General features: G+C 43.4%; 1 protein-coding gene across 2 annotated transcripts in view; it reads left to right on the top strand.

The window, feature by feature from the left end:
- LOC116504897 (retinol dehydrogenase 8-like) overlaps positions 1 to 27,097 on the top strand; it is a 29,709-nt gene extending 2,612 nt beyond the window's left edge. For both annotated transcript variants that reach the window (XM_032212130.1, XM_032212131.1), the window contains 6 exons: positions 14,263 to 14,367; positions 14,483 to 14,644; positions 17,909 to 18,088; positions 20,498 to 20,591; positions 25,199 to 25,382; positions 26,591 to 27,097. In XM_032212130.1, the coding sequence (XP_032068021.1) occupies positions 14,263 to 14,367; positions 14,483 to 14,644; positions 17,909 to 18,088; positions 20,498 to 20,591; positions 25,199 to 25,382; positions 26,591 to 26,806 (941 nt within the window). In that variant the 3' untranslated portion in view covers positions 26,807 to 27,097. The remainder of the gene's footprint in view (positions 1 to 14,262; positions 14,368 to 14,482; positions 14,645 to 17,908; positions 18,089 to 20,497; positions 20,592 to 25,198; positions 25,383 to 26,590) is intronic.
- Positions 27,098 to 27,845: the final 748 nt, after the last annotated feature.

The raw sequence follows: 27,845 nt of genomic DNA, 5'->3' as shown, positions 1-27,845 counted from the left end.
CCAAAAGAGCAATTAATAGTTTGCTTTTAGAAAATAAAGCACAGGGCTGATTGTAACCCCTGGCCTAATCTTAATCTTCCAAATTCTATTTGGAATACATGAGACCCAACATTTTTATGTTTGCACAAATTATTCTGCATTGTAATACAGATGGTCTTCAACCAACAAGGCCCAAATTTCCACTGCTAAGCAAGACAGTTGTTAAGTGGGTTTTGTCTGTCTAATATCACTCTTGCTACAATTGTTAAGTGAATCACTGCAGTTGTGAAGTTAGTAACACACTTGTTAAGTGAATCTGGCTTCCACAGAGACTTTGCCTTTTAGAAAACTGCAAAAAATGATCACACCCATCATAAATAGATGCCAGTTGCCAAATGCCCAATTTTTGACCACATGGATATGTACATGTTTCCGCCTTTCTGGCTCAGATCTTGCTTTCCTGTTGCTGTTTTCACTTCATATTTAGTAAAAGTACTTCCTCTTTATTAAAATGGAATTGAGGTTTTCCTTTCTTGGATATTGAAGGAGGCAGGCCTGACATTAAGCAAGATCTGACTTCGCACCCATCCCGGAGTTAAAAGCTTCTGTGGGGGGAGCACCCAAATGTCAAACAATAGCAATAGCAAAACCCCTGCAACAAGCAGGAGAAGACAATGGCAAGGGTCACAACCAGCCGAAAACCAGAGGATGACTGGCAGGCAGCGGAAAGAGAGGATCTCATGATGACCCATGCTTTACACCTTCTTCAGGTGGCTTGGGAACGGTGGCGCGTCCGTGTAAGTCTCGCTGAAAGGGAGAGTGGATTAGCCGAGCAGGCGGGGGGGGGGGGGGAGCAGAAGACCTGGTTAGCCCTGAAACATCCCTGGGAACAGCTCCCGGAGCTGAGCAAGAGGGAGGGCCCCCAGCCACAGCAGCAGCAGTACAAGCTCCCCCAAGGAGGGGGGGAAACCCCCGAAGGCACCAAATGCCTCAGATTCCTCCACTTGGAGTGAACTACAGAGGAGATCCCAAAGAACTGGGGGGGGGGGGGTTACTGCAAGTTTGGGATTACATGCAAGAGTATTGGGGAAGTTTTCTCATCAGAAGTTGCCAAAGTGAGAAGTGTTGCTATGGCTTTGGGAGGCAAAGCAGCTGTCTGGATGATACCCTTGCGTAAAGATGATTCCCCCCCTGCTGAAGGATTACAAGGAGTTTATGACTGCCCTGAGGAAACGTTTTGATGATCCCCTCCATGGTATTGGACCTGGGTACTTGAGAGACCGCCTGCTGCCAATTACCTCCACTAGACCGATCAGATCCCACAGATTAGGCCTCCTCCGAATTCCATCCGCCGGCCAGTGTCGACTGGCGACTACCCGGAGGAGAGCCTTCTCTGTGGCTGCTCCGACCCTCTGGAACGAACTCCCCGTGGAGATTCGAACCCTCACCACCCTCCAGGCCTTCCGCAAAGCCCTTAAAACCTGGCTGTTCCGACAGGCCTGGGGCTAAAGAACCGTTGCCCCCGTCTCGAATGGTATGACTGTCGTGTGTTTTAAATTATGCATTGTTTTGTGTCGTTTTTTTAATTTTGTCTGTATCACCCCTTCCCTGGTTTGAGTTGTGAGCCGCCCTGAGTCCCCTTCGGGGGAAAAGGGCAGTATATAAATAAAATAAACATTCAACATTCAAACATTCCTAAATCAAAATGCGAAAAGCAGGATGAAACCCTTAACCCAGGAGGGGAGACCTGAGGTTCAGTACACACAGGAGTTTCGTGAGCTGTTTGTGCAAATGCTGACCCCGGCTGGTGGGGAGGAACCTGGCTGGCAGCTAGGGAGACGCTGTGAAACTGCCCTGGAAGGCGTGGGAGGTGCTGATATCCTTCCTCCAGGCCAGGAGGAGAAGGAAACCTCCTCTTCCAGGGGAGAAAGTGAAAATGATTCAGATGATGACCACTCGGTCAGTCCCCGATCGGGCCCCATAACTATCCCAGTAGAATTAAAAGTGCCATCAACTGGAGCCCAGGGGAAGATGCTGGGCCTTTTAGACTCTGGATGCACCCGATGTGTAATCAAATTTAGAAGCGTTGAAAACCCCGCGTAAACTGTCACCTAAACAAGTGCATTGGGCACAACACTTCAACCGTTTCAACTTTACCCTGAAATACATCCTGGGTGGGGGGGAGAACTTTATGGCTGATGCCTTGTCCAGGCTTCCCCAGTACAACAGCTCCAAACTGAGTGTGGTTCATCCAGTCATCCCAGCTAAGAACCTGGCTGCCCCAATGGTTACTAGAAGCCAGAACCCAGCTGACTTGGATGTGAATACGGACCAAATGAACAAACTCAAGGAAGGTCTTGAATCCAACGACTGGTTCAAGAAACATTCTGATGAATGCACCATGAAGGATGGACTGGCATGAGTGGGGGCTAAACGATATGTTCCTGCTATCCTGAAACCTGTCGTTCTTCAACGGGCCCACGATTCGAGAATGGTGGGCCATTTTGGATTTGGAAAGACTTTGCATTTGATTAAGAGGCGGTTTCGGTGGCCTTCATTGAAAAAAGACATTGAGTCCTACATAGCCAGTTGTCCCGTCTGTGCGGCCGCGAAAAGACCACCAGGAAAGCCCCAGGGTCTCCTCCAAAGTGTCGCCCGTCCTGGAGCCCCATGGAAGGAAATATCAATGGACTTTATTGTTGAACTACCATAAAGTCTGGGATATACCGTTATTTGGGGTATCCCCGATTTGTTTTCCAAACAGGTTCATTTTGTGCCTTGCTCCAAGATCCTGTCAGCGAAGTCTTTGGCTAAATTGTTTATTTCACATGTATATGGGTTACATGGTGTACCTGAACGCATAATTTCAGACAGGGGGGTTCAATTCACCTCCCTCTTTTTGGAAAGAGTTCCTGAAATTGATTGGCTCCACCCAGGGGCTAAGCTCTGCCTACCACCCTCAGACTAATGGAGCTTGTGAACAGACTAACTCGGTTTTGGAGCAGTACCTCCGATGTTTCATCAATTATCAACAGGATAATTGGGCGGAACTGTTACCACATGCAGAGGTGGCCTACAATAATTCTGTTCACAGCAGGACCAGCATGACCCCTTTTAAAGTAATGTTTGGTCAGGACTTTGTACCGATTCCTGAATTGCCTCAAGAGAAACTGCAAATTTTATCGTTATCTGAATGGAGTGATCAACTTCGGCACTTTTGGCCCATGGCCCTCAAAGCATTAGATGCGGCTCACAAAACTCACGAAAAACAAGTGGGTAAGAAAAGGACAAAGTCAAAAGATTAAAGAGTTGGGGATAGGTTGTTTTTGTCCAGGTTCCTGCAAACCACCCAAAAATTGAAGTTTGAAGTTAAAGAAATCTTGGACTACAGAAAACATAGGGGGTCGCATTCAGTATTTGGTCTCCTGGAAACATTTCCCCTCTTCCCAGGCTGAATGGGTTGACAAATCTCATGTTGGAGCTCCCAGACTTTTGCGGAAGTTCTACACCAGCTATCCCAATAAGCCTTGATTTTATGATAGATGTATATACTATGTTGTTATTTTGTATTGTTTTCCCTCTCTCTCTTCCTGCAGGGGTGATATCTCTTTCTGAAGGAGGGCCGGATGTCAGCCTCCGTTTTGCTTGCTATGCTTGCTTGCTATCGGCTGCCATAGGAAAAGGGGGAGGGGGAGGCTGCATAGTATGGGGGAAGGGAATTATATTATACTGGAGGAGTCTTGTTCTCACCAGCTTCTGCGCATGCTGGTGAGAACTTGGTCAAAGCCAACTATCTCACATACCAACTTGATGAGGCTGTTTGAAGATGCACCCCACATGACACCTTAGGGAGTTGCAGATTGGACAATGGGTTGTGGAATTGGGGGGAGGGTGATGGGTAAACATTTGATATGTACATGTTCCCGCCTTTCTGGCTCAGATCTTGCTTTCCTGTTGCTGTTTTCACTTCATATCTAGTAAAAGTACTTTCTCTCTATTAAAATGGAGTTGAGGTTTTCCTTTCTTGGATATTGAAGGAGTCAGGCCTGACATTAGGTGATATCCATTCTGAAATTGTAGAACATTATGAGATGGTCAAGGGACGCGGTAGCTCAGTGGCTAAGATGCTGAGCTTCTTGATCAGAAAGGTCGGCAGTTCAAATCCCTAGTGCTGCGTAATGGGGTGGGCTCCCGTTACTTCTCCCAGCTTCTGCCAACCTAGCAGTTTGAAAGCATGTAAAAATGCAAGTAGAAAAATAAGAACCGCCTTTGCTGGGAAGGTAACAGCTTTCCATGTGCCTTCGGCATTTAGTCATGCCAGCCACATGGCCATGGATAACGTCTTCGGACAGTGCTGGCTCTTTGGCTATGAAACGGAGATGAGCACCGCCCCCTAGAGTCGGGAACGACGAGCACATATGTGCAAGGGGAACCTTAACCTTTACCTTATGAAATGGTCAGACATTAAATTCTGTACAAGAAATTCTCTAGTAAGACATACCTTCCCCAGTTTGGATTTCCACTCAATAGAACCAACTCCACAGGAAGGGGAATTGCTACACTGCAAGGTTATCTTTCTCTGTGCCTCCATTTTTGTTAAGTCACAAGGCAACAGACTGTTTTGCCATGCTGGATTTCTCAAAGTAAGCCCATCTATTTTGGTTACAGTGCAGTTTCTCTTGCTGTACAGAAGGCATAGCAATGATCATAATATTGTATTTATCTGAGGCAAACAGATGTCTGGAGGAAGACATATAAATGGCTGACACCTGAGTTCTCTTAATGAATAAGATAAATAATTTCATTCCCTGATTACATAACTGAAGTCAGCTTAAAATGATTTCCTGGGAATGAGGGTGGTCATAATTCTGCAGCATTTGAAATGATATTTCATTTATAGTCAACTTGATAGCTATAGCAATAATGGAACCTCAGTAAGAGAAGGGAACCGGTTCTCTAAAAACAAGAAAATTGCAAATATGAATTGAACTTACATACCGGTAGATTTTTTTTTTTCAGACTTGTTTTGTTCTGTTCAATAATATATATTTCCTATTTGGATAAAAAAATACCCTGAAAAGATAAAATGCTGCATGTTCTGTATTCTATATTACAAGAATACAGAATAACCAACTGTTCAATCAGTTCTTTGTTAAATAATTTTGCTAAAGCATGTGGCAGCACCCAAGTGATCTTATCAGTTTAGTCCACAGGAGTCTGATCTGGGGTTTTTGTCTTATTGGGAGCATATAAGCATTTATTATCAATATGGCACCATAGTTAAATCTGATTAATGCTGGCATATGTTTCGAGTATAGGGAGGGGCTTTGTATTTTAAGCAGGATTAGGCCTGCTTAATACTTAGATGCGAGATCGTGAAGGAATTCCAGCCCTGTGAACTAGACTGGAAAAATTTAAAAAATCCCTAATGAAGCAACCTCTTTTATGCTGTTGTCAAGAATATTGCATGCATCTCTTTGTGAGATCCCCTGGAGTTGAGTTCAACTCCAAAAAAAAAATGCTTTGTTCGAGGTTATCAAAGTAAAATTATTGGTTTTTTAAAACTTTCCTGGAACAAGTTGCCCTTTTTTTTTTAAAAAAGGCATATTTTAAAAGGTACATTTTGTATTGTTGGAAGAAATGTCCTTCTGGGTTCGGCTCCAAGTGGGGAAGAAGACACTGGAGACACGGAGGCTGCTTGGAAAGATGGTTTATTGGTGGACAGGACCACATGGCTTGAGCCCTGAACAGAAAAGGTGATCACATGCTTCAATGTTGGTGGAGAAGAAGAGAAGGGCTGAGGGAGGGGCTTGCTAGGCTTTTTATACCCTGTTTAGTCCCACCTCTCTGTTTCCTGTTCCTGTGTATGAAATGTATTCTGATTGGTTGTCAGACTCCCATGGGGCCATGCACGGGGCTATTCTCTAGGCTGGTTTGAATCCAGGTATGAGTTCTCAGATGCCATGTGGAGAGTTGAGAAATATCCCTTCCCCCTACAGCTGCAGTGGGGAAGTCTTTATTACGTAAAGTGGGCTAGCCTGGCCTTCTCAATGGCCTATTGACAAAGTGGGGATGGGCAGGAAGCTACAGGCAACTATCCTGTCTTTTAAAACATGTTTCTTTCTTTTCACATCCAGAGAAATATTCTGCCTTTTCAATATTTCCTAGGATATTTCATTTTTCTGGGAGAGGGCTGGATGATAACTTCCCAAGGTATATAAATACTTTTCTATTTTTTGTTTTTACTGTGTTTGGATTCCTGCTGTTTATGATACAACATTTTCGGCTTCTCATTGACATGACTTTTGAGATAGATGAGTAAATTTACATTAATTGCTTTGTTTCTTAAAAAAAAAAGATAAGTATTAAGACTTGCTTAAAATATTAAAATCCTCAGTCATGAGTCCCCTATTCTTCAACTGTTTTTTTTTTAATAAGTAGGATGAAAGAGATGAAAAGAATGTTACTTAAAATGTTACACTTTTGCGGGTGATACAAAATTGGACAGAAATAAAATGTATTAATAATCTTGGTTGAGTTGGAGAATGGGGAGGTTAGTAGAAGTCATCCCTTTCTGGGCTAGAGCCTAGGTGGCACAGTGGTTAGGATGCAGTACTGCAGGCCACTTCAGCTGACTGTTATCTGCAGTTCAGCGGTTCTAATCTCACCGGTTCAAGGTTGACTCAGCCTTCCATCCTTCCGAGGTGGGTAAAATGAGGACCCGGATTGTTGTTGGGGGCGATATGCTGACTCTGTAAACCGCTTACAGAGGGCTGAAAGCCCTATGAAGCGGTATATAAGTCTAACTGCTATTGCTATTGCTACTGTCGAGAGAATCAGCTCAAAATAGCTGGCAGGACAGTCTTGAGAAGTGAAGGCTTTCAAGGTGGGCCAGATCAGAAACAGACATCACAAGACAAATGTCAATATAATTACCGTACTTTTCTCCAACCAAAGAAGTCAATTGCCATCTCAGCAAGATCTGGCAATTTCACCAACCATTTTTCCAAGCGGATCATGCCAGGTTTTTCAATCTTTGTGTGCACAATAATCTTGATGGAATAACGTATCAATGTCTATATTTGAATCTAAATGTCAGGCCTACAGTTATATTCCTTTTAGGATTTTTGGCCTGCCACACGCTCTATTATTTTCCTATACTGTTTCATTAGTGTAGTAATTGGGATGGGGAATAGAAAGGAGTAGAATTGTGGGATGTGTTGTTGTCATTCTTTTCTAGAAGCCCAGGGTTATCTTTTGTCTCCGCACCTCTGCACCTGACCGGAACCAGCTGGGTGGAGATGCCAGCGTGGCTGAAGAAGATTGGACCATGTGATGGATTTATGGGTGTGGGGGATAAGATCATGAACTTTCAACTGGGTGGAATCCCAGGTAGCTTTTAGATTTGGGATTCCACAGATGTGCCAACACGTCTGTCTTATTAAATTGGAATTTCAAGGATAGGTCTGGCTTGGACTCTGATTTAATTCTGAATGATATTTGGAACGCTGACACTAAAATGTTTTAGTTTTACATTTTCACCAAGTATGTCCCTTCGTGTTGTTTACATTTCCAACATTCATTTGGGCTTCCTTTATGCATTCCGTATAATTTCTCTGGCATTATGTACCAACAATACATCAATTACTGTAATGCGCTCTACATGGGGCTGCCCCTGAAGAGTGTTCGGAGACTACAGCTGGTCCAGAATGCAGCCGCATGAGTGATATCGGGTGTACCTAGATACACCCATGTTATACCTATCCTCCGCAAGCTGCACTGGCTTCCTATCGGTCTCCTAACACGCTTCAAGGTGCTGGTTATCACCTTTAAAGCCCTACATGGCCTAGGACCCAGATATCTGTGAGACCGCCTCCTGCCACATACCTCCCAACGGCCGATAAGATCTCACAGGCTGGGCCTTCTCCGGGTGCCATCGACCGGACAATGCCGGCTGCCGACCACTCGGGGGAGGGCCTTCTCTGTAGCTGCTCCAGCCCTGTGGAACGATCTACCCGTGGAGATCCGGACCCTTCCCACTCTCTCGGCCTTCCAAAAAGCCACCAAAACCTGGCTGTTCGGCAGGCCTGGGGCTGTTGACCCCATGAACGAGGTCCAGCCCCATCTAGGTGGGTGTATGGTGTGTTGCTTTTAAATCTGTTTTCTCTTTCCCTATATTTTAAGTTTTTATTTTTACTCCTGTACTTTGTAAGCCGCCCGGAGTCCTACGGGATTGGGCGGCATATAAATTTATTAAATTACAATTACAATTACAATTTATTAAAAAATCCCTTTAAGATTGTAAACTAACGTAAATTTCAACCTTTTGACCACATATTTTCCCATTGGTCCATCTGTATATTATAACCAAAATTCGTAGACCATTTTATAATGCATTCTTTAACCTCTTCTTCCATTTGAAATTTCAACAAAAGTTTATACATTTTAGCAATTACGTGTTCATCATCAGTATACAATTGCACTTCACGTTGTTCCATACCATAAGTCTTGTTATCTGTTTTAAATCCTTTCTTATATAACTGTAAATGGGTAAATCATTGACAACTATATCCTGCCTTTAGTTGTTCTCTAGATTTAATTTTATATTCCTCTTGGTGATTTTCCAATAATTCCTGCTACATTAACTTTCTGCCTCTGCCTGCTGTTTCTCTTCTTGTGCCGAGATCCATAGAGGTGTTTTCAGGCGTAGCCTGGGTTTATATCTTCCTTATTCTCAGCGTAGCACATCTAATAAAATGTTATTTATTATCCACATTTAACTTTATCATCCATGCCATCCAAATCTCAGATTGTGCCTCCAGCACTCTTAACTCTTACGGGTTTTTTTGTGTGTGGAAAAAAAAATGATTTTGTGATTTACGATGAGAAAGAATAGGTTATAGAAAGAAGGGAATTATGATACAATCTTGGAGAGAGAGATATTAAAATTGTCTGTATAGCTACTGAGAGTTTATTTATTTAGCTTGTATGCCGCCCTACTCCCGGAAGACTCAGGGCGGAGAGGAAGATTGGAAGCCATTTCCTCAATTTTTTTTTTGTTCTTTTATTTTCTTTTTTCTATCTCCTTTTTTCCTTTCCCCGTTTCCTTTTTCTTTTTCACATTCATTGTGGTTTTTTTTTCTTTGAATGTATTTGTTATTAGAATATAGACTCATACGGCTGGAGGGGACATCAGAGGTCTTCTAGTCTTTAATAAATCTGTTTTTAAAAGGGAGAAAAGAAACACAAGAAACTTTATTGATCTAGGTTATAACTTCAGAATCTTGGAAGTTTTGGCAATTTCCCTGCTTGGTTTTTTTTTTTTTAACTAAACACAGGTGGGGCAATCTTTTTATATTTTCCAGCTTTCCTGGGCTGAGTTTCACTAAAGATTATTGCATTGTTTCTTTAAATTCATCTCCGGGCTCCTCTATAACTCTCCCCACTCAACATATCTGACAGGCTTCCACATTCTTAGTCTTCTGGAAGACCTTGAAGAACTGGCTAGAGTAAAGCTGGAGGCCAGAGAACTTGAATGTAGATCCAGGGTTAGTCAACCTTTTTATACCTACCACCCACTTTTGTATCTCTGTTAGTAGTAAAATGTTCTAACCGCCCACCGGTTCCACAGTAATGGCGATTTATAAAGTAGGGAAGTAACTTTACTTTATAAAATTTACAAAGCAGAGTTACAGCAAACCCCTACCGCCCACCATGAAAGCTGGAATGCCCACTAGTGGGTGGTAGGGACCAGGTTGACTACCACTGATGTAGATATTCAGGAGAGTAGTGTGTGTGTGTGTTTGTGTGTGTGTGTTTTCTAGGATGACTCAACACCACTAGCTCAACATGGCCAAGTGTTGTGACTCAGCAGAAGTTTACTGTGAGTTGAGTTCGGGATGCAGGAAGAACAATGCATCTGGGGCTCATTAATGTGGTCTTCTGGAGATAAAAGGACTGATGGTGCCACACCCTGGTTGCAGAAGTCAACGTTCGTCGTTCGTCCGTGGTTCGTCATTCATCGGTCGTGGCTTGTTTGTGAGAGGCACTTGGATAAGTGGTTTGCTTTCTGTAACCCTGATTCAAAGAGACACTTGGAGAAGTGATTTGCTTTCTTTCTGTACACCTGGTTTGGCCGTAAGAGATCTTTGTTTTTGCATTCTGTTATCTTCTTGCCAGAGACTTTATTTAGGTTTATTTTGGGCTCGCAGCCAGCGGGAGCCAGGATTGATAAAGTTGTTTCCTTTTAAGTCTGTCTGCCTGTCGTCTTTGAACGAGCGAAGAAGGGGGGTCAGAACAGCCAACCTGGGGCAGCCTTCTCGCCACGGCCAAGTCCCCTCTCCCAGCTCTTTGCCTCCATCTTTTTGCAGTATATCTCAACACTGGAACTCTGCTGCAGGAAACTGCAGGCACAGAATGGAGAGCCAGGCAGGCTAGCAAGCAGACTGTCGGGGGTGGGGGGGGCAGCAATGGATGGAGAGTGGAATTAGAGACAACAGTGCAGAAGCAGTGGGGTGGGGGATGTCCAAATGGAAAGCCCCTGCCATCCTGCCACTTTTTTTAATAGCCACGTTGCTTAATATTTGAGCACATGACCAGAAACACTTTTCATTTTTATATTATTATTTTTTCTCTTTAAACATTTGATTAGATTCAGGGCTGGGTTCCTGCCAGTTCTAACCTCTTCTATAGAAGAGGTTCCACAAATCTACCGTGCCGTTTAGAACCGGTTCCAGCTCCCCCCCCCCCTCCGCCCGTCCGCACATCATCAAGATGAAGAGCGAGAGGAGGAATTCTGGGAGTTGAAGTCCACAAGTCTTAAAGCTGTCAAGTTTGAACACCCCTGGGTTTTTTTTCCCTAAAGGGTTAGGGGTGCAAGGGTCTTGTAACTTGACAGCTTTAAGGCTTGCGTGCTTCAAATGCCAGAGTTTCTGAGCCAACATTTTGGTTGCTAAGCAAGAGCGTTAAGTGAGTTTCACCACATTTTACAAGTTGGCCACGCCCACCCAGTCACATGGCTGGCAAGCCATTCCCACTCGGTCACATAGCTGGCAAGCCACTCCTACCTGGTCACAGGGCCTGTAAGCCACTCCCACAAAGCAGGCCACACCTACAGGAGAGGTTCTAAAAAAAATTGAAACCCACCACTGATTAGATTATAGAATAAAATACAAGAGCAAATAGGAAGACACAGTGAGGGGGATTGGGAGGGGGTGGAGACCAGAAACACGATTGTAGCAATGTACCCACTGAGCCAAGTGGATGGTTTAATTGTGTTTGTGGTCATGTGCCGAATGCTTTCCTGGTGTTCCTGGTCAAGTACGGAGAGCTTTCCACCCAAAGTCATGTGGGCAATTTCATGGTATTTCAGGTCATGTGCAGAGGGCATTTGGAGAGTTGCAGCAATGTTCCCCCCCCAAAGCCAACACCGATGTTGTGAAAACAGTAATGCTGAGAAGAGGTTTTTGTTTTTTCCAGTTTGGACTCCAAAATTTCCTGTCCACACAGCCCCATTCCTTAGTGCATCAGATCCCACAGCTCAGAGGTGGGTTCCTACCGGTTCGCACTGGTTCGATAGAACCGGTTCGTCAAATCTACCGAACCGGTTAGAAGAGGTTCCACCAGTGGACCCAGAAAGCAGGCCACACCTACAGAAGAGGTTCCAAAAATTTTGAAACCAACCACCGCCACAGCTACATGTGGCTGCAAACTTTGCAATCTGCTTGACGGGCAAGGATTTGAATGCAAATCAAAACAATACATTTTAGTTTTGTTTTGTTTTTTTGTCTTTTTTTTTTTTTAAAGCTGATATCCCACTCCATTGCTTCTCAAAGCTGCCCTTATTTTCAGCAAAACACTCTCAAACATTAAGCAATGTGGCTTAAAAAAAATGTTGCAGGGTGGTGGTGGTGGGTTCCCATTTTGACACACCACCCAACACCATGTCTCTGTGGGTTCCACCACAAAACCGCGGTAGACTAAAGTGCGCTCGACGAAAGCGCGTACGTGACGCCATCACAGCGCGACGAAAACAGCACGCTGTGAGCGGTAAACTTAAAAATAACGCGTAAATCTAAACCTAACCCCCCCAAACCTAAGCCTAACCCTAAACCTAACCCTTAACCTAACCCTAAACCTAACCCTAACGCTTAACGTAATCCTAACCCTAAACCTAAACCTAACCCTTACCTTTATGTGAATTGGCTTGCTTTAAAAGCGCTTTTTAAAGCGCCCTTTTTTCTCCGTGGTCATATTTGTCGCGCTGCTGATGACGTCAGGTACGTGCTTTAATTGGGCACACTTTAGTGGACCGCGGTTTTGACGGGTCACGGTCTCTGTGCACTGTCGCCTCCAGCTGCCCCTCTCTGACAGCTGGCTCGCTCGCCTGCTTAGCTCTCCAACTCAGCGAGTTATCCCTGAAGTAAATTTCTGGTGTTGAGATGTGCTGCAAAGAGATGGCAGCAGCGAGTTGGTAGAGGGGACTTGGCGGTGGTAAGAAGGTTGCCCCCTGCTGGCCTTGTCAAGTCATCCCATTCTGGCAGTGGGAGGAATGTTGCCTTTGAGATTTTGAGTTGTTAACAGTTTTTATTGTTGTTTTGTGAGCTAGCCAAAAGTTATGGTATGCATGATGGGCAGCCATGTAAGTCATGAATAACACTTCCCTTCTTATAGGTAATCTCTTGTGCCTGGTCATGGAGCGAAGGACTTTTGAATGTTTAGTTCTGCAGCACAACAGCTATGGACAGTATAGCATTTTATGCTGAAGTTTCTTTTATGTTCCAAAGTCCTAAATTTGATGCATTGATAGTCATGTTACTCCTTAGTGCCAGTGAGACTGTGAAGAGAAATAAACAGCTAGGGCAACAAACAACCCTCTATTTTTTTTTTTCAAATTTCAACCCAGCAACTGCTCTTTTCTCCCCTTCCACAATCAGGGCTAAACCCCACAATGGTTTCACTTTAGCTGACAAAATGATTCAGTTTTAGAAATCCTGTAGTTGATTAAAAAAACCCTACTTTGCACTCATTGTGAACATTAAAAATCATACCTACTTTCCGAATGCTCAAAGAATTTTAGACTAACTCAGTCACCTTTTCATTAGTTTAGTAAAGTAGATGATGATGATGATTATTATTATTATTATTATTATTATTATTATTATTATTATTGTACAATTGTATCACAGCGGCCAGTTGTTTCGCCGGATTTGGCATTGGTTACTAGTCGGGCCCCACCCAGGGGCCAAGGACGTTGTAACGTATTTTCGTAATATCCGTGCAGATCCAAGCAGTGCGGCTTTTTGCATTTGACTAATGGTGATTTTGTCAATTTTTAACTGTTTTAAATGTAATTCCGGTGCTTTTGGAATAGCACCCAGTGTGCCAATTACCACTGGAATTACCACTGCTGGTTTGTGCCATAGTCGTTGAATTTCGATTTTTAAGTCCTGGTATTTTGCTATTTTTTCATGTTCCTTCTCGGCGACCCTGCTATCACCTGGTATTGCGATGTCTATGATTGTGACCTTATTTTTCTCAACCAGTGTGATGTCTGGTGTATTATGCGCCAGTATTTTGTCCGTTTATATACGGAAATCCCATAAGATGTTGACCATCTGATTTTCAGTGACTTTTTCAGGCTGATGTTCCCACCAGTTTGTTGCTGTTTTAATGTTATAATTTTTGCACAAATTCCAATGGATCATTTGTGCTACTGAATTGTGCCGCAATTTATAATCAGTCTGCACAATTTTTTTACAGCAGCTGAGGATGTGATCAACAGTTTCATCAGCTTCTTTGCAAAGTCTGCATTTGGCATCATCAGAGGATTTTTCGATTTTGGCCTTAATGGCATTTGTGCGGATAGCTTGTTCTTGCACAGCCAGGATTAGTGACTCTGTTTCTTTCTTTAATGTACCTGTTGTTAACCATAACCAAGTTTGTTCACTGTCCACTTTAGTGAACAAACTTGGTTATGGTTAACAACAGGTACATTAAAGAAAGAAACAGAGTCACTAATCCTGGCTGTGCAAGAACAAGCTATCCGCACAAATGCCATTAAGGCCAAAGTCGAAAAATCCTCTGATGATGATGATGATGATGATGATGATGATGATGATTGCCATTTTTAAAGGCTGAAAGGGCCTTGAAATTCTTTGCAAAGGTGATGTTTGAAGTTGGGACTTAGGGGATCACAGGATTTCCACACTTTGTCAGTACAAAAGGACTTCCACTCGGTTCTATTTCTGAGACTTTTCTCCTATTCTTTTGCTTTCCTCCCAGAGGCAACGATGGCTGTGCGGAATGTGCTGGTGACTGGCTGTTCCTCTGGCATTGGGCTGGCCCTGGCTGTGCGCCTGGCAAGAGACGAGCTGAAGCGATTTCGAGGTAAGCCCAGAAAGGGTGCTAGGAGGCACAGCAACTCCGAAGAAGGAAAGGAAGCCCTCCCTAACTTGGCCAGAGTGATGCCTTATAATTCCTGGTCTACATTCTTTTTCCTTAGTTTTTGCCACCATGAGGAATTTGGAGAAAAGTGAAGCACTGAAGGAGCAAGCGGGGCCTGCCCTGGATAAGATGCTTGAAATCAAAGAACTGGATGTGACCAGTGCGGACTCTATCAGGCGCTGCGTGAACAGCATCCCCCAACGCAAGGTGGATGTGCTGGGTAGGAAAGCAAGCCCTTTCTCCCAATAAAGCCCCTCTTACACAGGATGAAGAGGATTTGTTTGGACTGTGACAGTGGTGGGATTCAAATAATTTAACAACCGGTTCTCTGCCCTAATGACCATCTGGGTAGGTGGGGCTCGGTGGTCATGTGACTGGGTGGGCGTGGCCAACTCAAAGTCACTCAGGTCGATGGGCGCTTCGCCGTAGCTGTGACAATGTAATCAGGGTTAACCGGAGAGGCAGTTTCTGTAAGCAGGTCAATAAAGATGAGGCTAGAAACAACACCAGAATGTTTCCTTCCTGCCTTCCTTACAGGATTAGCCCTGTAAAGTGGGAAAAAACAAAAGGAGATTTCTTCCAACAACCGGTTCTCTGAACTACTTAGAAAGTTACCAACCGGTTCTCCCAAATAGGTGCGAACCGGCTGAATCCCACCACTGCTTGGAACCCTTACCCAACCTTTGAAAATGTATCTTATCCTTCTTTTTACCTCGCTCCATTTATTTATTTGACTCTTATCCCAGCTTTATCATCTTTAATAAATAATAAAAGGTGGCAATCATACATAATGCGCCTTTCTCCTATTGTTCTCACAGCAACCCAGTGAAGTGAGTTGGGCTGAGAGAGAGAGAGTGACTGGCCCAAGGTCACCCAGCTGACTTTCATGCCTAAGGCAGGACTAGAATTCACAGTCTCCTGGTTTATAGGTCAGGGCTTAACTACCAGACTTAATTGGCTCTCACTCATTTCTCCTCTTTATTAATACCTTGTTTTTTTATATCATTTATATCAGTGGTGGGATTCAAATAATTGAACAACCGGTTCTCTGCCATAATGACCAGGTGGGTAGACATGGCTCGGTGGTCATGTGACAATGTGGCTGTGGCCAACTCACGTCGATAGGCGCTTCGCCTTAGCTGTTACAATGGTAATAAGGGTTAACCAGAGAGGCAGTTTCTGTAAGCAGGTCAATAAAGATCAGACTAGAAACAACACCAGAATGTTTCCTTCCTGTCTTCCTTACAGGATTAGCCCTGTAAAGTAGGGAAAAACAAAAGGAGATTTCTTCCAACAACCGGTTCTCTGAACTACTTAGAAAGTTACCAACCGGTTCTCCCGAATAGGTGCAAACCGACTGAATCCCACCACTGTGACTGCACTAGTCTATACAGCCCAATGTTTCTTTTGCACCAGCTGGCCTGGTCACTGCCACAGCCAGCAAACTGGAACATAACATCTGAATTAGACTTTGATCCATCGAGAGCTTTTTACTAATTTGATATCCCCTAGGTATCCTTGGACTGTGGTTTCCAGGATTTCCAGACCCCATAGATGCTGGCTGTGAGAGGGCAACAAATTGGGGAAGTAACATCTAAGATGCTAAACTCCAGTTTAAGCTGTTTGGAGATATCCGTGAACATTTTGTGACAAAGAAGTTCTAGACATAAGACATATTTGGGCAAGGAGCCTAGGCTATCCGTTTCTTTGCAGAATGGCATTTATATGGGAACTTCGTCATAAATCCAGAACTGAAAGTTCCACCCTCCGCCTTCAAAAATGCAGGTTCAGTTCATTTGGTAAACATCCTCAGTTTCTCCATCAGATTTTTGTGTTTTGTATTCCATATTCTCCAATCTCTTTTCAATTCTCTCTGTCACAACTAATAGATTTTGAATTTCAAACATAATCATTTGCAATGTTACAGTTTCTTTTTCCTGCTGAGCCATTATTTCAATTTTGCAGACACTGCCACTATAGGGTTCAAGGCTATTTTAATAAACTTCAAACAGGTTCATTTATTATCTTTCAAGTCAAAATGTTGTCTTCCCTCCAATAGCTAGTGATAGAACTCCCAAAAGGCACCTGTATAAACAACTTGTGCTCTTCCTACTATCACTGTCAGTAAACAAACTAAAAGAGCCTTGATCACTTTATAGGGTTCAAGGCTATTTTAATAAACTTCAAACAGGTTCATTTATTATCTTTCAAGTCAAAATGTTGTCTTCCCTCCAATAGCTAGTGATAGAACTCCCAAAATGCACCTGTATAAACAACTTGTGCTCTTCCTACTATCACTGTCAGTAAACAAACTAAAAGAGCCTTGAATCTCAAGTGATCAAAGAGAAAGAAGAAAAAACAACATATCTAGCCTCCAGCCTCTAAGTGGCAGTGTAACTGCTTTTCCTCCTGTTGTTACAACCCTCTTTATAATCCTCCTTATTTTCTTCTTTATATTCCAAGCTTAAGAAAGAAAGAAAAAACCCTTAAATGGAGATCAAAAACAATCAAATCAATCAAATCAAGCATTATAAAAAAGGAGAATTTTAATCCATAGGTATAAGCAAAAGGGAAAAAAGAAGAAAGAATTAACCCATTCAGTTTAAAAAATAGGGAGACCCTGCAAAAGTTCCATCCGTGAGAAAAAAAATTAGAAACTGGATAACACACTAAGTTCAATGCAGATCAATCTCGCTGCCTTCTGTCTTCAATCTTAACTTAATTTTTTTTCTTGGGTAGTCTCTTCCTCTAATAATAAAATTTCCTCACCAATTCGACACACTTTTTCTTTCCGCTTTCTTCCCGTTCCGGAGCTGTCCCAACTTCAGCAGCTTCCTTAGCTGCATTTCTGTCACCGGAAAAAAGGGCTATTCCTGGATCATTCAGGGACTTTGTGGTGTCCCTGAGATCAGCAGGTGCCCTTCTCAATCACTGTCTCTGCGGGACAGTTTAGGTCTAAATGGACTGTCCAGCGGCAGAAATTTGACTGCGATCTCGGAACACCAAGATTGCACGTCGTGCCGTCGCAACATCAGCTCTCCTCCATTTGATGTTTACCAAATGAAGGAAGTGGAGGACAGAGTTCAAAAGATGGAAGAAAAAAATGAACAAAGAGATAAGAAAACTGGATACTGACAACAAAAATGCAGGTTCAGTGAGGATGTGACAAGTTGTGATTTATAGTAGTGGAGTAGGATATGAATCACTCGATAGCAGCGGGTGGTGCATATTGCTGAGGAATAGAGGAAGTTCTGTGAGCTGCCATTTGGAAATAACCTTGTTCGGCCGTTTCTCAAAGTACAGAGAAAGCCCAAGGTAGGCCAGTGTCATCTTTGCTAACAATTGCTAGGATTTGAAGACAACGAGTTAGATTGTAACACCATCTCCTCCTCCTCTCCACTGCTGATTTCTCAAATTCACAAGGATTTGAAATATTGCTTTCTCCTATTCTCTCTTGCTAACTTACCACTCCCTTCCTATACAGTGAACAATGCAGGATTTGGCCTGATTGGTCCAGTGGAAAGCCAGAGCATGGCCTCAATCCAACACCTCTTCGACACCAACTTCTTTGGCTTGGTGCGCCTTATCCAGGAAATCTTCCCTGACATGAAGCGGCGAAAGAGAGGGCATATTGTTGTGATGAGCAGCGTCCTAGGTTTGCAAGGTGAAGCTCCTTTCAGAGGACAAAGGAGAATGTGGTAGAATCCTCTGGACAACCAACTTTGATTACCCCCAGAGGACGAGGGTGGGACAGGTTCCGGAGAATGGAAGCACCCTTAGCAATGGATTTCTATGGCAACTACATCATACAGGCTATTTATCTGGAACGTGTGAAGCTGGCCTATACCAAGTCATATTGTTGGTCCATCTTGTCTTCTCTGACAGGGAGCAGCTCTGCGAGGTTGCAGGCAATGAGAGTATTTCCAGTCTTGTCAAGATCCTTTTAACATTAAGCTCCGTCCTTTCTTTGCTACAGAACAAAGAACTGGAGGCAAGTCATACCAAGGAACCCAGCAATACCTCGCAGGGCTAAAGGAGCTTGCAAAGAGAGGGAAGGGCACCCAAAGCACTTCCCTCTCTGGGCAAAATCATTCATGAACCTGAGGAGGATTTTTAAAAAGCATTCATGCCGACCTGTTGTGTATTTATTTATCAACATCCCCTCAGAGACCTTTACAAGCTTAACTTAGCTGCTCTTCTGGGTACACGTAGATGAGCTAAATGAGAAGCGGAATTAATGGGCTGTGTTTGCACAACACATTAAACAATAAGAAAAGTTAAAACCAACAAAGTGTACAGATTGTAGTTACTCGGTCTTTAATTGACCTAGTTAAGTAGACTCTGCAGACCAGTGGTGGGTTTCACATTTTTTTAGAACCTCTTCTGTAGGTGTGGCCTGCTTTGTGGGAGTGGCTTGCCGGCCATGTGACCAGGTGGGAGTGGCTTGCCAGCCATGTGACTGGGTGGGCATGGCCAACTTGTAAAATGTGGTGAAACTTAACTTAACAACGCTCTTGCTTAGCAACCAAAATGTTGGTTCAAAAACTCTGGCATTTGAAGCACGCAAGGCTTAAAGCTGTCAAGTTACAAGACCTTTCCACCCGTAATCCTTTAGAAAAAAACCCCAGGGGTGTTCAAACTTGACAGCTTCAAGACTTGTGGACTTCAACTCCCAGAATTCCTCCTCCAGTCATGTTGGCTCAGGAACTCTGGCATTGAGAATTGCAAGTCTTAAAGCTATCAAGTTACAAGACCCTTGCACCCCTAACCCTTTAGAAAAAAATCCCCAGGGTTGTTCAAACTTGACAGCTTCAAGACTTGTGGACTTCAACTCCCAGAATTCCTCCTCCAGTCATGTTGGCTCAGGAACTCTGGCATTGAAATGTGCAAGTCTTAAAGCTATCAAGTTACAGGACCCTTGCACCCCTAACCCTTTAGAAAAAAAAACCTGGGATGTTCAAACTTGACAGCTTTAAGACTTTAAGGTTTAGATAGGACTCTTAGAGGTGGGCGGGGCGATTGGTGAGCCAGCCAATCAGTGAGTGGCAGGCGGGGCAAGCGTGGTGCGGACGGGTGGGGGGAGGGAGCTGGAACCGGTTCTAAACGGCACAGTAGATTTGTGGCATGGCACGACATAACCGCGGTAGACTAAAGCACGCCGACAACACCGCGGCGCTAAAACCGCGATGTCAAAAGCGCGCCCACAACAGCGCGCCAGCAACAGCGCGCCGACAGAAGCGCGATTTAACTTAAGGTAAGGTTTAGGGTTAGGTTTAGGGTTATTTTTAGGGTTATGTTACAGCGCGCTTCTGTCGGCGCGCTGTTGTCGGCGCGCTGTTGTCGCGCGGTTTTGACTGTGCGGTTTTGTCACCACGCTTTAGTCACACGCGCTTTAGTCTACCGCGGTTTTGTGGTGGAACCGATTTGTGGAACCTCTTCTATAGAAGAGATTAGAACTGGCAGGAACCCACCCCTGAAGTAGACACAACCAGAGTGCAAGATGTTACACTATAAACTAAAATGAACTCTCTGGACTTCAGTTTTCTAATCAAAACTTGTTAGTAGTCAGGTCTGTGTTCACATGACACCATTCAGGGCATTTAATTCAAATCAGATATTCCAGGCTCTCATGAGACAATAAAGCACAGACTGATGGCATATGCTGGGTTCACACAATATATTAGACTAACAGGTGATTTGTTGCATTATAGTTCAATGCCAAATCAAATACAGCCAGAATGGTTCTTGTTTGTGCAAGCAAACTCCCTTCTTTCTTTCTTCAGTCCTACAAAGTAGGTTGACATACTAAACAATAAACCCATGGTGTTTTTCCAAACGTTCTTTCTGGCTCTAGAAATGCTTCATCTGCTTTAGTATCTATACGTTGGGTTAAAAAAGGAGAACACACAATTAAAAGCACAGCAGCAGGGCAGGTCGAAGAAGTTTGCTACTCAGTGCAAAGCAGCTTCAGTTTTCTTTCGGGAAATCTTACTAGCAAGTAGTAAAAGAGAACAAGCCCCTCATTGTCTATGAGTTCATCTTTTTTTTTCTTGCAATATTTAATCCCCTGCAGGTCTCCTCTTCAATGATATCTACTCTGCCTCCAAATTTGCTGTGGAGGGTTTCTGCGAGAGCCTAGCCCTGCAGGCCCTAAAATTTGGGATCAGGTAAATACAGTGGGATTGGAATTAAGACAGACCACGACGGAGGTTCCCCTGAGAAGGAATTGCATTTCTTTGGGCATTATTAGACTTAATACCACTCAGGACAGGGTCAGTAAAAACTAAATGAGCAAGCACGCAGAGTTGGTAAAGTTTAGCGCAATTAGGTCTGGGCTGAAAGGATCCATAAAAAATTGATGGCAGACAAATATTCACACTTCTTTTATCTCTTTGTTGTCATCTAGTGGTCCTATGGATTTTTACCAGTCAGATTTCATAGTCCAGCCAAAGCAGCTTTCAGCTCCCAATCACTGAATAACACACATATACACACTCCAATCCAGGTAGGGTAGCTGCCCTACCTTACTCACTTGGATGATAGTTAGCAACAGCAATAGGAGTTAGACTTATATACCGCTTCATAGGGCTTTCAGCCCTCTCTAAGCGGTTTACAGAGTCAGCATATCACCCCCAACAACAATCCGGGTCCTCATTTTACCCACCTCGGAAGGATGGAAGGCTGAGTCAACCTTGAGTCAGTGAAATTAGAACCGCTGAACTGCAGATAACAGTCAGCTGAAGTGGCCTGCAGTACTGCACTCTAACCACTGCGCCACCTTGGCTCAAGTTCTCGGCTAGGATGGAGAACTTATTCAGATCTCTATTCAGCTCATTTCGCTGGGTGCCCTTGCACCTAGACACTAACTTTCTCAAATGTTAGCCTCTGAGAATTGTGGTAAAGAAGCAATTCTAAAAATTTCCCAATGTGTATATCCCTTCCATCAAGATGTGGGAATACTGTTGTTGGGTTTTTTTGTCTAGCTCCGAAAGACTTTTAAGCTCTCAAGCACAGTGAGAGAGAGAGAGAGGGAGGGAGAGAGACAGAGAGACAGACAGAGACAGAGAGACAGAGACAGACAGAGAGAGACAGAGGGAGAGGGAGAGACAAAGGGAGAGAGACAGAGGGAGAGAGAGGGAGGGAGAGAGAAAGAGGGAGAGATAGAGAGAGATAGAGAGATCTTCTACCCAAGTTTTTTTTAACTGGAGATCGTTGAATCATTAGACTGCTTTTAGAAAAAGTACCGTAGTAATAATATATGCTTTTAAATATTGTGTTTTTATTTTTGTAAGCTGTTTTGCTTTTTTTTTTTTAGAAATTAATTATGATAGATGGTTGTTTGGGTTCACCGACAAAAGGGCGAACGACAAAACCGCGAACGACTAAACCGCATAGCTGACGTCATCAACAGGGCGACAACAGCGCGGAGAAAGAAGCACGCTGTAAACCCTAAACCTAAACTTAACCCCTAACCTTAAACCTAACCCTAAACCTAATCCTAAACCTAACCCTTAACCTAATCCTAAACCTAACCCTAACCCTAAATCTAACCCTAAACCTAACCCTTAACCTAACCCTTACCTTAAGTTAAATCGGCTTTCTTTCGACGCGCTATTTAAAGCGCCCTTCTTTCTCTGCGCTGGCTGTTGTTGCCGCGTTGATGACGTCAGCGACGCGGTTTAGTCAGGCGCGGTTTTGTTGTTCGCCCTTTTGTCGGGTCACGGGTTGTTTGAAAATAAAGAGTTCAGAAAAAGGCAGGTGGTCGTTTAATATCTGAGTGTTATTTTTTTTCTTCCTTGTTTAATAAATGTTTAAACTACCCCGTGACTTTACAGATGACAGGCATATAAAATGATATAAATGGAAAATGTATTATTAAAAAAAAGCTTGGAAATGAAATATTCCTTTGGATCTATGTCTCCTCATCTTCTGTGATGTTTGGATCCTAAAACAAAGAGAATGGGAAGAATATCTGGAGATGGTTCTTAAGGAAACCTTTTTATCTCTCTAAAATTTATTGAAAATAACATCGATTAGTGGAAGACAAACAGGGTCATGGAATTGTCATTTTTATACATTAAAAGGGTAGAAATCTCCAATGCAGTGTTGTGGGAGTTGAAGTCCACACGTCTTAACGTTGCTAAGTTTGGGAAAACCTGCTACACACAAACATACCACATTTAAATTTCTACGAAAGATAAAATACAAAAAAAAAAAAAGAAATTTGGGGAAAAAGTAGAAGAAAAGGAATAAAGAAAAAAAGTATGTCAGTAAGAGCCGGAAAAAAAGTATGTCAATAAAAAATAATATAAAAATAAAAAAGTATGTCAATTAAAAAAAGTATGTCAATAAGAGCCGAGGTGGCGCAGTGGTTAGGGTGCAGTACTGCAGGCCACTTCAGCTGACTGTTATCTGCAGTTCAGCGGTTCAAATCTCACCGGCTCAAGGTCGACTCAGCCTTCCATCCTTCCGAGGTGGGTGAAATGAGGACTCGGACTGTGGGGGGAAGTTGCTGACTCAATTTGCTAAAAAAATTGTAAACCGCTTAGAGAGGGCTGAAAGCCCTATGAAGCGGTATATAAGTCTAATAAATAAATAAATATTAGCTGTAGAGCAGGGGTGTCAAACTCATGTGAAGTGACGCATCACGACTTTTTCCCACTTTGCTAAACTGGTTGTGAGCGTGGCCGGTGTGTGACACATACAGCCCACAGGCCGCAAGTTCGACACCCCTGCTTTAGAGAGTCATTCAACAGGGAGATGGGTGACATATACATTTAATAAAAAAAATTAAAATAGTACTCATAGTAAGTCATTTTAATCACTGGAATTTAATCCAATAATGACAATTGATATTTGTCCCACTTTAATACATCCTTTTTGATATGTCATACCTTAACATAATTATACATAACAGTTCATATTATTAAATGCAACCTCCTTATATATAATACTTTCAATTTTAAAACCAGTCTTTTCATCAAAGCCTCTCAACCTTGAAAGTTTTCAAACTAAGATTAGACAACCATTTGTCCTGGATGGTACAAGGATTCTGCCTTGGGCAGGGAGGTTTCAACTAGAAAACCTCCAATGTCTCTTCCAGTCCTGTCATTCACTGATAATGATTCTATGTCATAGTCTTAACTAAGATTTTTATTGTTTATTTACTTAAAAGCCAGCTAATCCGCCAAAGTCCTTCAGGTTTTTTTCATTAAATATTCAATACCACTTAGAGGCCTTTGTAAAATAAAATCTAAATTTTATTTTAGTAAAGAAGACAGTAAGTAAATTTTCAATCCCATTATTTCTCATTCTGTCTAATGCCTCTGTTGAACACTTTAAAAGGGTGGTGGGCGGAGGGAAACCCTGCTTTAATTATCACCCAGTTTGTTGGGGATAGTAAACTTTTTTCCAAGCACCTGGGCTGGAATCTGTGGGAGTAGATAGACTGGAGGTCCATCAGCTGAAAAAGAAATGATCTTTAAACATGCTAACCCTACAACCTCTGTCTGAAATATGGACCACAAGGGATGCTCTTTGCTGCATTTGTTGACCAGTGGTAGAGGAAATATAACGAAAGTTCTTTGAATGTTATTGATATTTTTAAGAGCCAAGGTGGTGCAGTGGTTAAATGCAGCACTGCAGGCTACTGCTAGATCAGCAGGTCAGCGGTTCAAATCTCACCGGCTCAGGGTTGACTCAGCCTTCCATCCTTCCGAGGTGGGTAAAATGAGGACCCAGATTGTTGGGGGCAATATGCTGACTCTCTGTAAACCGCTTAGAGAGGCCTGAAAGGCCTATGAAGCGGTATATAAGTCTACTGCTATTGCTATATTTTACCACTTCATAGTTTTGATTGTAATTTATTATGCTAGTCACAAATAATAATAATAAAATTGTCTGACTGCCTCTTTAATTTGGTTCCACCACAAAACCGCGGTCGACTAAAGCGCGCTCGACGAAACCGCGTACCTGACGTCATCACAGTGCGACGAAAAAAGCACGCTGTGAGCGGTAAAGCTAAAATTAACGCGTAAACCTAAACCTAACCCCCCGAAACCTAACCCTAAACCTAACCCTAAACCTAACCCTAAACCTAACCCTAAACCTAACCCTAAACCTAACCCTTAACCTAACCCTAAACCTAACCCTAACGCTTAACCTAACCCTAAACCTAACCCTAGCCCTTACCCTAACCCTAAACCTAAACCTAACCCTTACCTTAACGTGAATCGGCTTGCTTTAAAAGCGCTTTTTAAAGCGCCCTTTTTTCTCCGCGGTCGTATTTGTCGCGCTGCTGATGACGTCAGGTACGCGCTTTAATCAGGCGCGCTTTAGTGGACCGCGGTTTTGTCGTGCCACGCTTTAATTTAAGGTTTTATTTGCTTTGAACATCAGACGCAGGCAGACCTTCTCCGCAAGACGATGGGGATGAAACCATGAGATATGCGTTATAATTAAATCCTTCTGAATCAGAATAGAGATTTGTAAAATGGTTTCAATGTTTTCTCTTCATAGTACAGTTTCTTGAACTGAAGTGGGCTAAGAACTCTTGCTTAGTGAAGCTCAGGCCTTGGGTTCTAAGTCATAGAACTACGTAGAACAAATAGGAAGCATCTTAAGGTGTCTGCTGGGACGCCTGGCGCTCTGCTGGTTCTTGACAATGTTCGAAGACGAGGAAACCTGCTTCTTTGTCAAACAGATTGTTTAGGCTGCTCAAGGGTGGAAGGTTGAGTGGGGGTCCTGATTATTCACCGTTTCTTTCCTCCTACAGAATCAGTTTAATTGAGCCAGGACCAGTGTTAACAGAGTTTGAGAGGAAGCTTTACGAAGAGGCCGCAAGCATGGATCTCTCGGGTGTGGATAAAGAGACACTAGATATGTTCCACAACTTCTATCTAGCCTACTCCAAGGAGGTCTTCACTGCACTGGGGCAGTCTCCAGAAGAGGTGGTGGAGGTAAGATGATGCTATTTTGGAAGAAATGCCTAGTCTCTGCTACTTACTGAGGTCTTTGCTATGGCCAGTAGTTTTAATAACCCAGAAGGTTAATCAAACCAGGGCTCCCCCTCTTTCTCCCCCCACCCAAAAAAAGAAAGAAATAATATGTTGACACATTTTGAGGAACCATAGTCAGTAGACGTTAACTTGTTTTAAAACCCATCTCCCATCTCTGTCAGTGAAAGATTAGCTTACTTGACTGTTGTGGCCCAGCAGGATCCGGTTGAGCTCCTCATGGACTCGGATAGCGAGGAACCATATGAGTCTGCCATGGAAGATGTGGGGGACCCTGGGCAGGGTTCAAACTCAGGGCAGGGACCAGAGAGGCTGGTTGGCCACCAGGAGGCGCCTGAGGCATGGAGCAGTGGGGAGGATCAAAGGCAGTTTGTCCCTGATGCTCGATTGAGAAGGGCTGAGAAACGGAAGAAGCAACTCCGTAGGCAGTCTCATGGAAGATAATTAAGCACAGGTGGTTGTGGGTTGGCCCCTCCCAAGAGAGTTTATAAGTGAGGCGTTGGGAGGGGACATTTTCTGGAAACAACCGTTCGAACTAGAAATGAAGAAAATCTGTCTGTATTCTAGCCGTGTCTGTTCGTTGGGATTATCTATGTTGCTTCATTCAAGAGCCGAGGTGGCGCAGTGGTTAGGGTGCAGTACTGCAGGCCACTTCAGCTGACTGTTATCTGCAGTTCTGCAGTTCAATCCTGCTGCACTCTAACCACTGCGCCACCTCGGCTGAAAAGTATCCTGATTGTTTGAAGCTTCATCTTGACTCTTAAAATCAGACCTTTAAATATGTTTGCTACGTTTCCCCATCCTAATTAACTTATACCACCACCACCACCTTCATCCAAACATACACTTGTCTGTAAACCACAGGTAGAGCCGAGGTGGCGCAGTGGTTAAATGCAGCACTGCAGGCTACTTCAGCTGATTGCTAGTTCTGCAGTTCGGCTGTTCAAATCTCACCGGCTCAAGGTTGACTCAGCCTTCCATCCTTCCGAGGTGGGTGAAATGAGGACCCGGATTGTTGTTGGGGGCGATATGCTGACTCTGTAAACTGCTTAGAGAGGGCTGAAAGCCCTATGAAGCGGTATATAAGTCTAACTGCTATTGCTATAGAAGTCTGCATTTCTAATTCCATGTCTTGCTCTTTTTGCTGGCAGCACGTGCTGAAAGTGATCAACTCGGAGAACCCTCCATTGCGGTATCAAACCAACAGTTTCTACACGCCCATCACCACTCTCAAGCATGCGGACCCCAGTGGGAACCTGCCTCTCAATACTTTTCATCAGATGATCTTCCAACACGATCGGCTCTTCAAAGCCAGTTTAAGCCTCCTTAAAATGCTCCAGTGGAGGAAGAGGCGAGATATGGACTAGATCCCTCACAAGTATAGAAGATGCTAGCTGCCTCAAAGCCCTTTATTCCTTAATAGGGTCTGAAAAGAGTCTGTTCATTGGCTACAAGATCATACTTATAGCTTACATGCAGATTTTTTTTCTTGTAGTACAGAATGAGGTGACCTTGGACTGATTCAGTGTGGGGTTTTTTTGGGGAGGGGGGGAGACTAATGTTGCTTCAAAGCAATAATCTAATTCAGTGGTTCCCAAACTTGGCAACTTTAAGACTTGTGGACTTCAACTCCCAGAATTCTCCAGCCAGCTCTGCTCTGCTGGCTGGAGAATTCTGGGAGTTGAAGTCCACAAGTCTTAAAGTTGCCAAGTTTGGGAACCACTGATCTAACTAGAATGAGTTAATATTTTTGATCTGGGGGTTGCAAGGTGTGTCATATTTTTGGTGTTCCTTATGTAACATCTTTGAATAATACATTTTTTAATACGCTATGATTACCGGAATCAAAAATGTCACCCTGCATTTGCAGTCCAAAGTGGTGTGATCCAAAATAGATCTTGTATCTGTCACTCTTGTACATCTTGTAGATCTTCCAATCTTGGCAACTTCTGGATGAGTAGGCTTTGAAGTTCCCAGAATTCTCATCGAAGGATATCCTGGCTGAGGAATTGTGAAAGTTGAACATAGCTACTTTGGGAAATAATAGGGCCAGTGCCCCATTCGGTTATATATAGCAATAGCAATAGCAGTTAGACTTATATACCGCTTCACAGGGCTTTCAGCCCTCTCTAAGCGGTTTACAGAGTCAGCATATTGGCTCCCAACAACAATCCGGGTCCTCATTTCACCCACCTCGGAAGGATGGAAGGCTGAGTCAACCCTGAGCCGGTGAGATTTGAACAGCCGAACTGCAGAACTGCAGTCAGCCGAAGTAGCCTGCAGTGCTGCATTTAACCACTGCGCCACCTCGGCTCTTATATAATACCTAACCTTTAAAAATGCACCGGGCGTCTGGGCTTCTACCTAAATGTATTCCCTACTGAACATGTTTTCCAATTCTTGACT

Source organism: Thamnophis elegans, chromosome 2 (assembly GCF_009769535.1).
Source record: "Thamnophis elegans isolate rThaEle1 chromosome 2, rThaEle1.pri, whole genome shotgun sequence".
NCBI lineage: Eukaryota > Metazoa > Chordata > Lepidosauria > Squamata > Colubridae > Thamnophis > Thamnophis elegans.
Note: the sequence above shows the minus strand (reverse complement) of the source record. Positions and strands in the feature narration are given on the sequence as shown.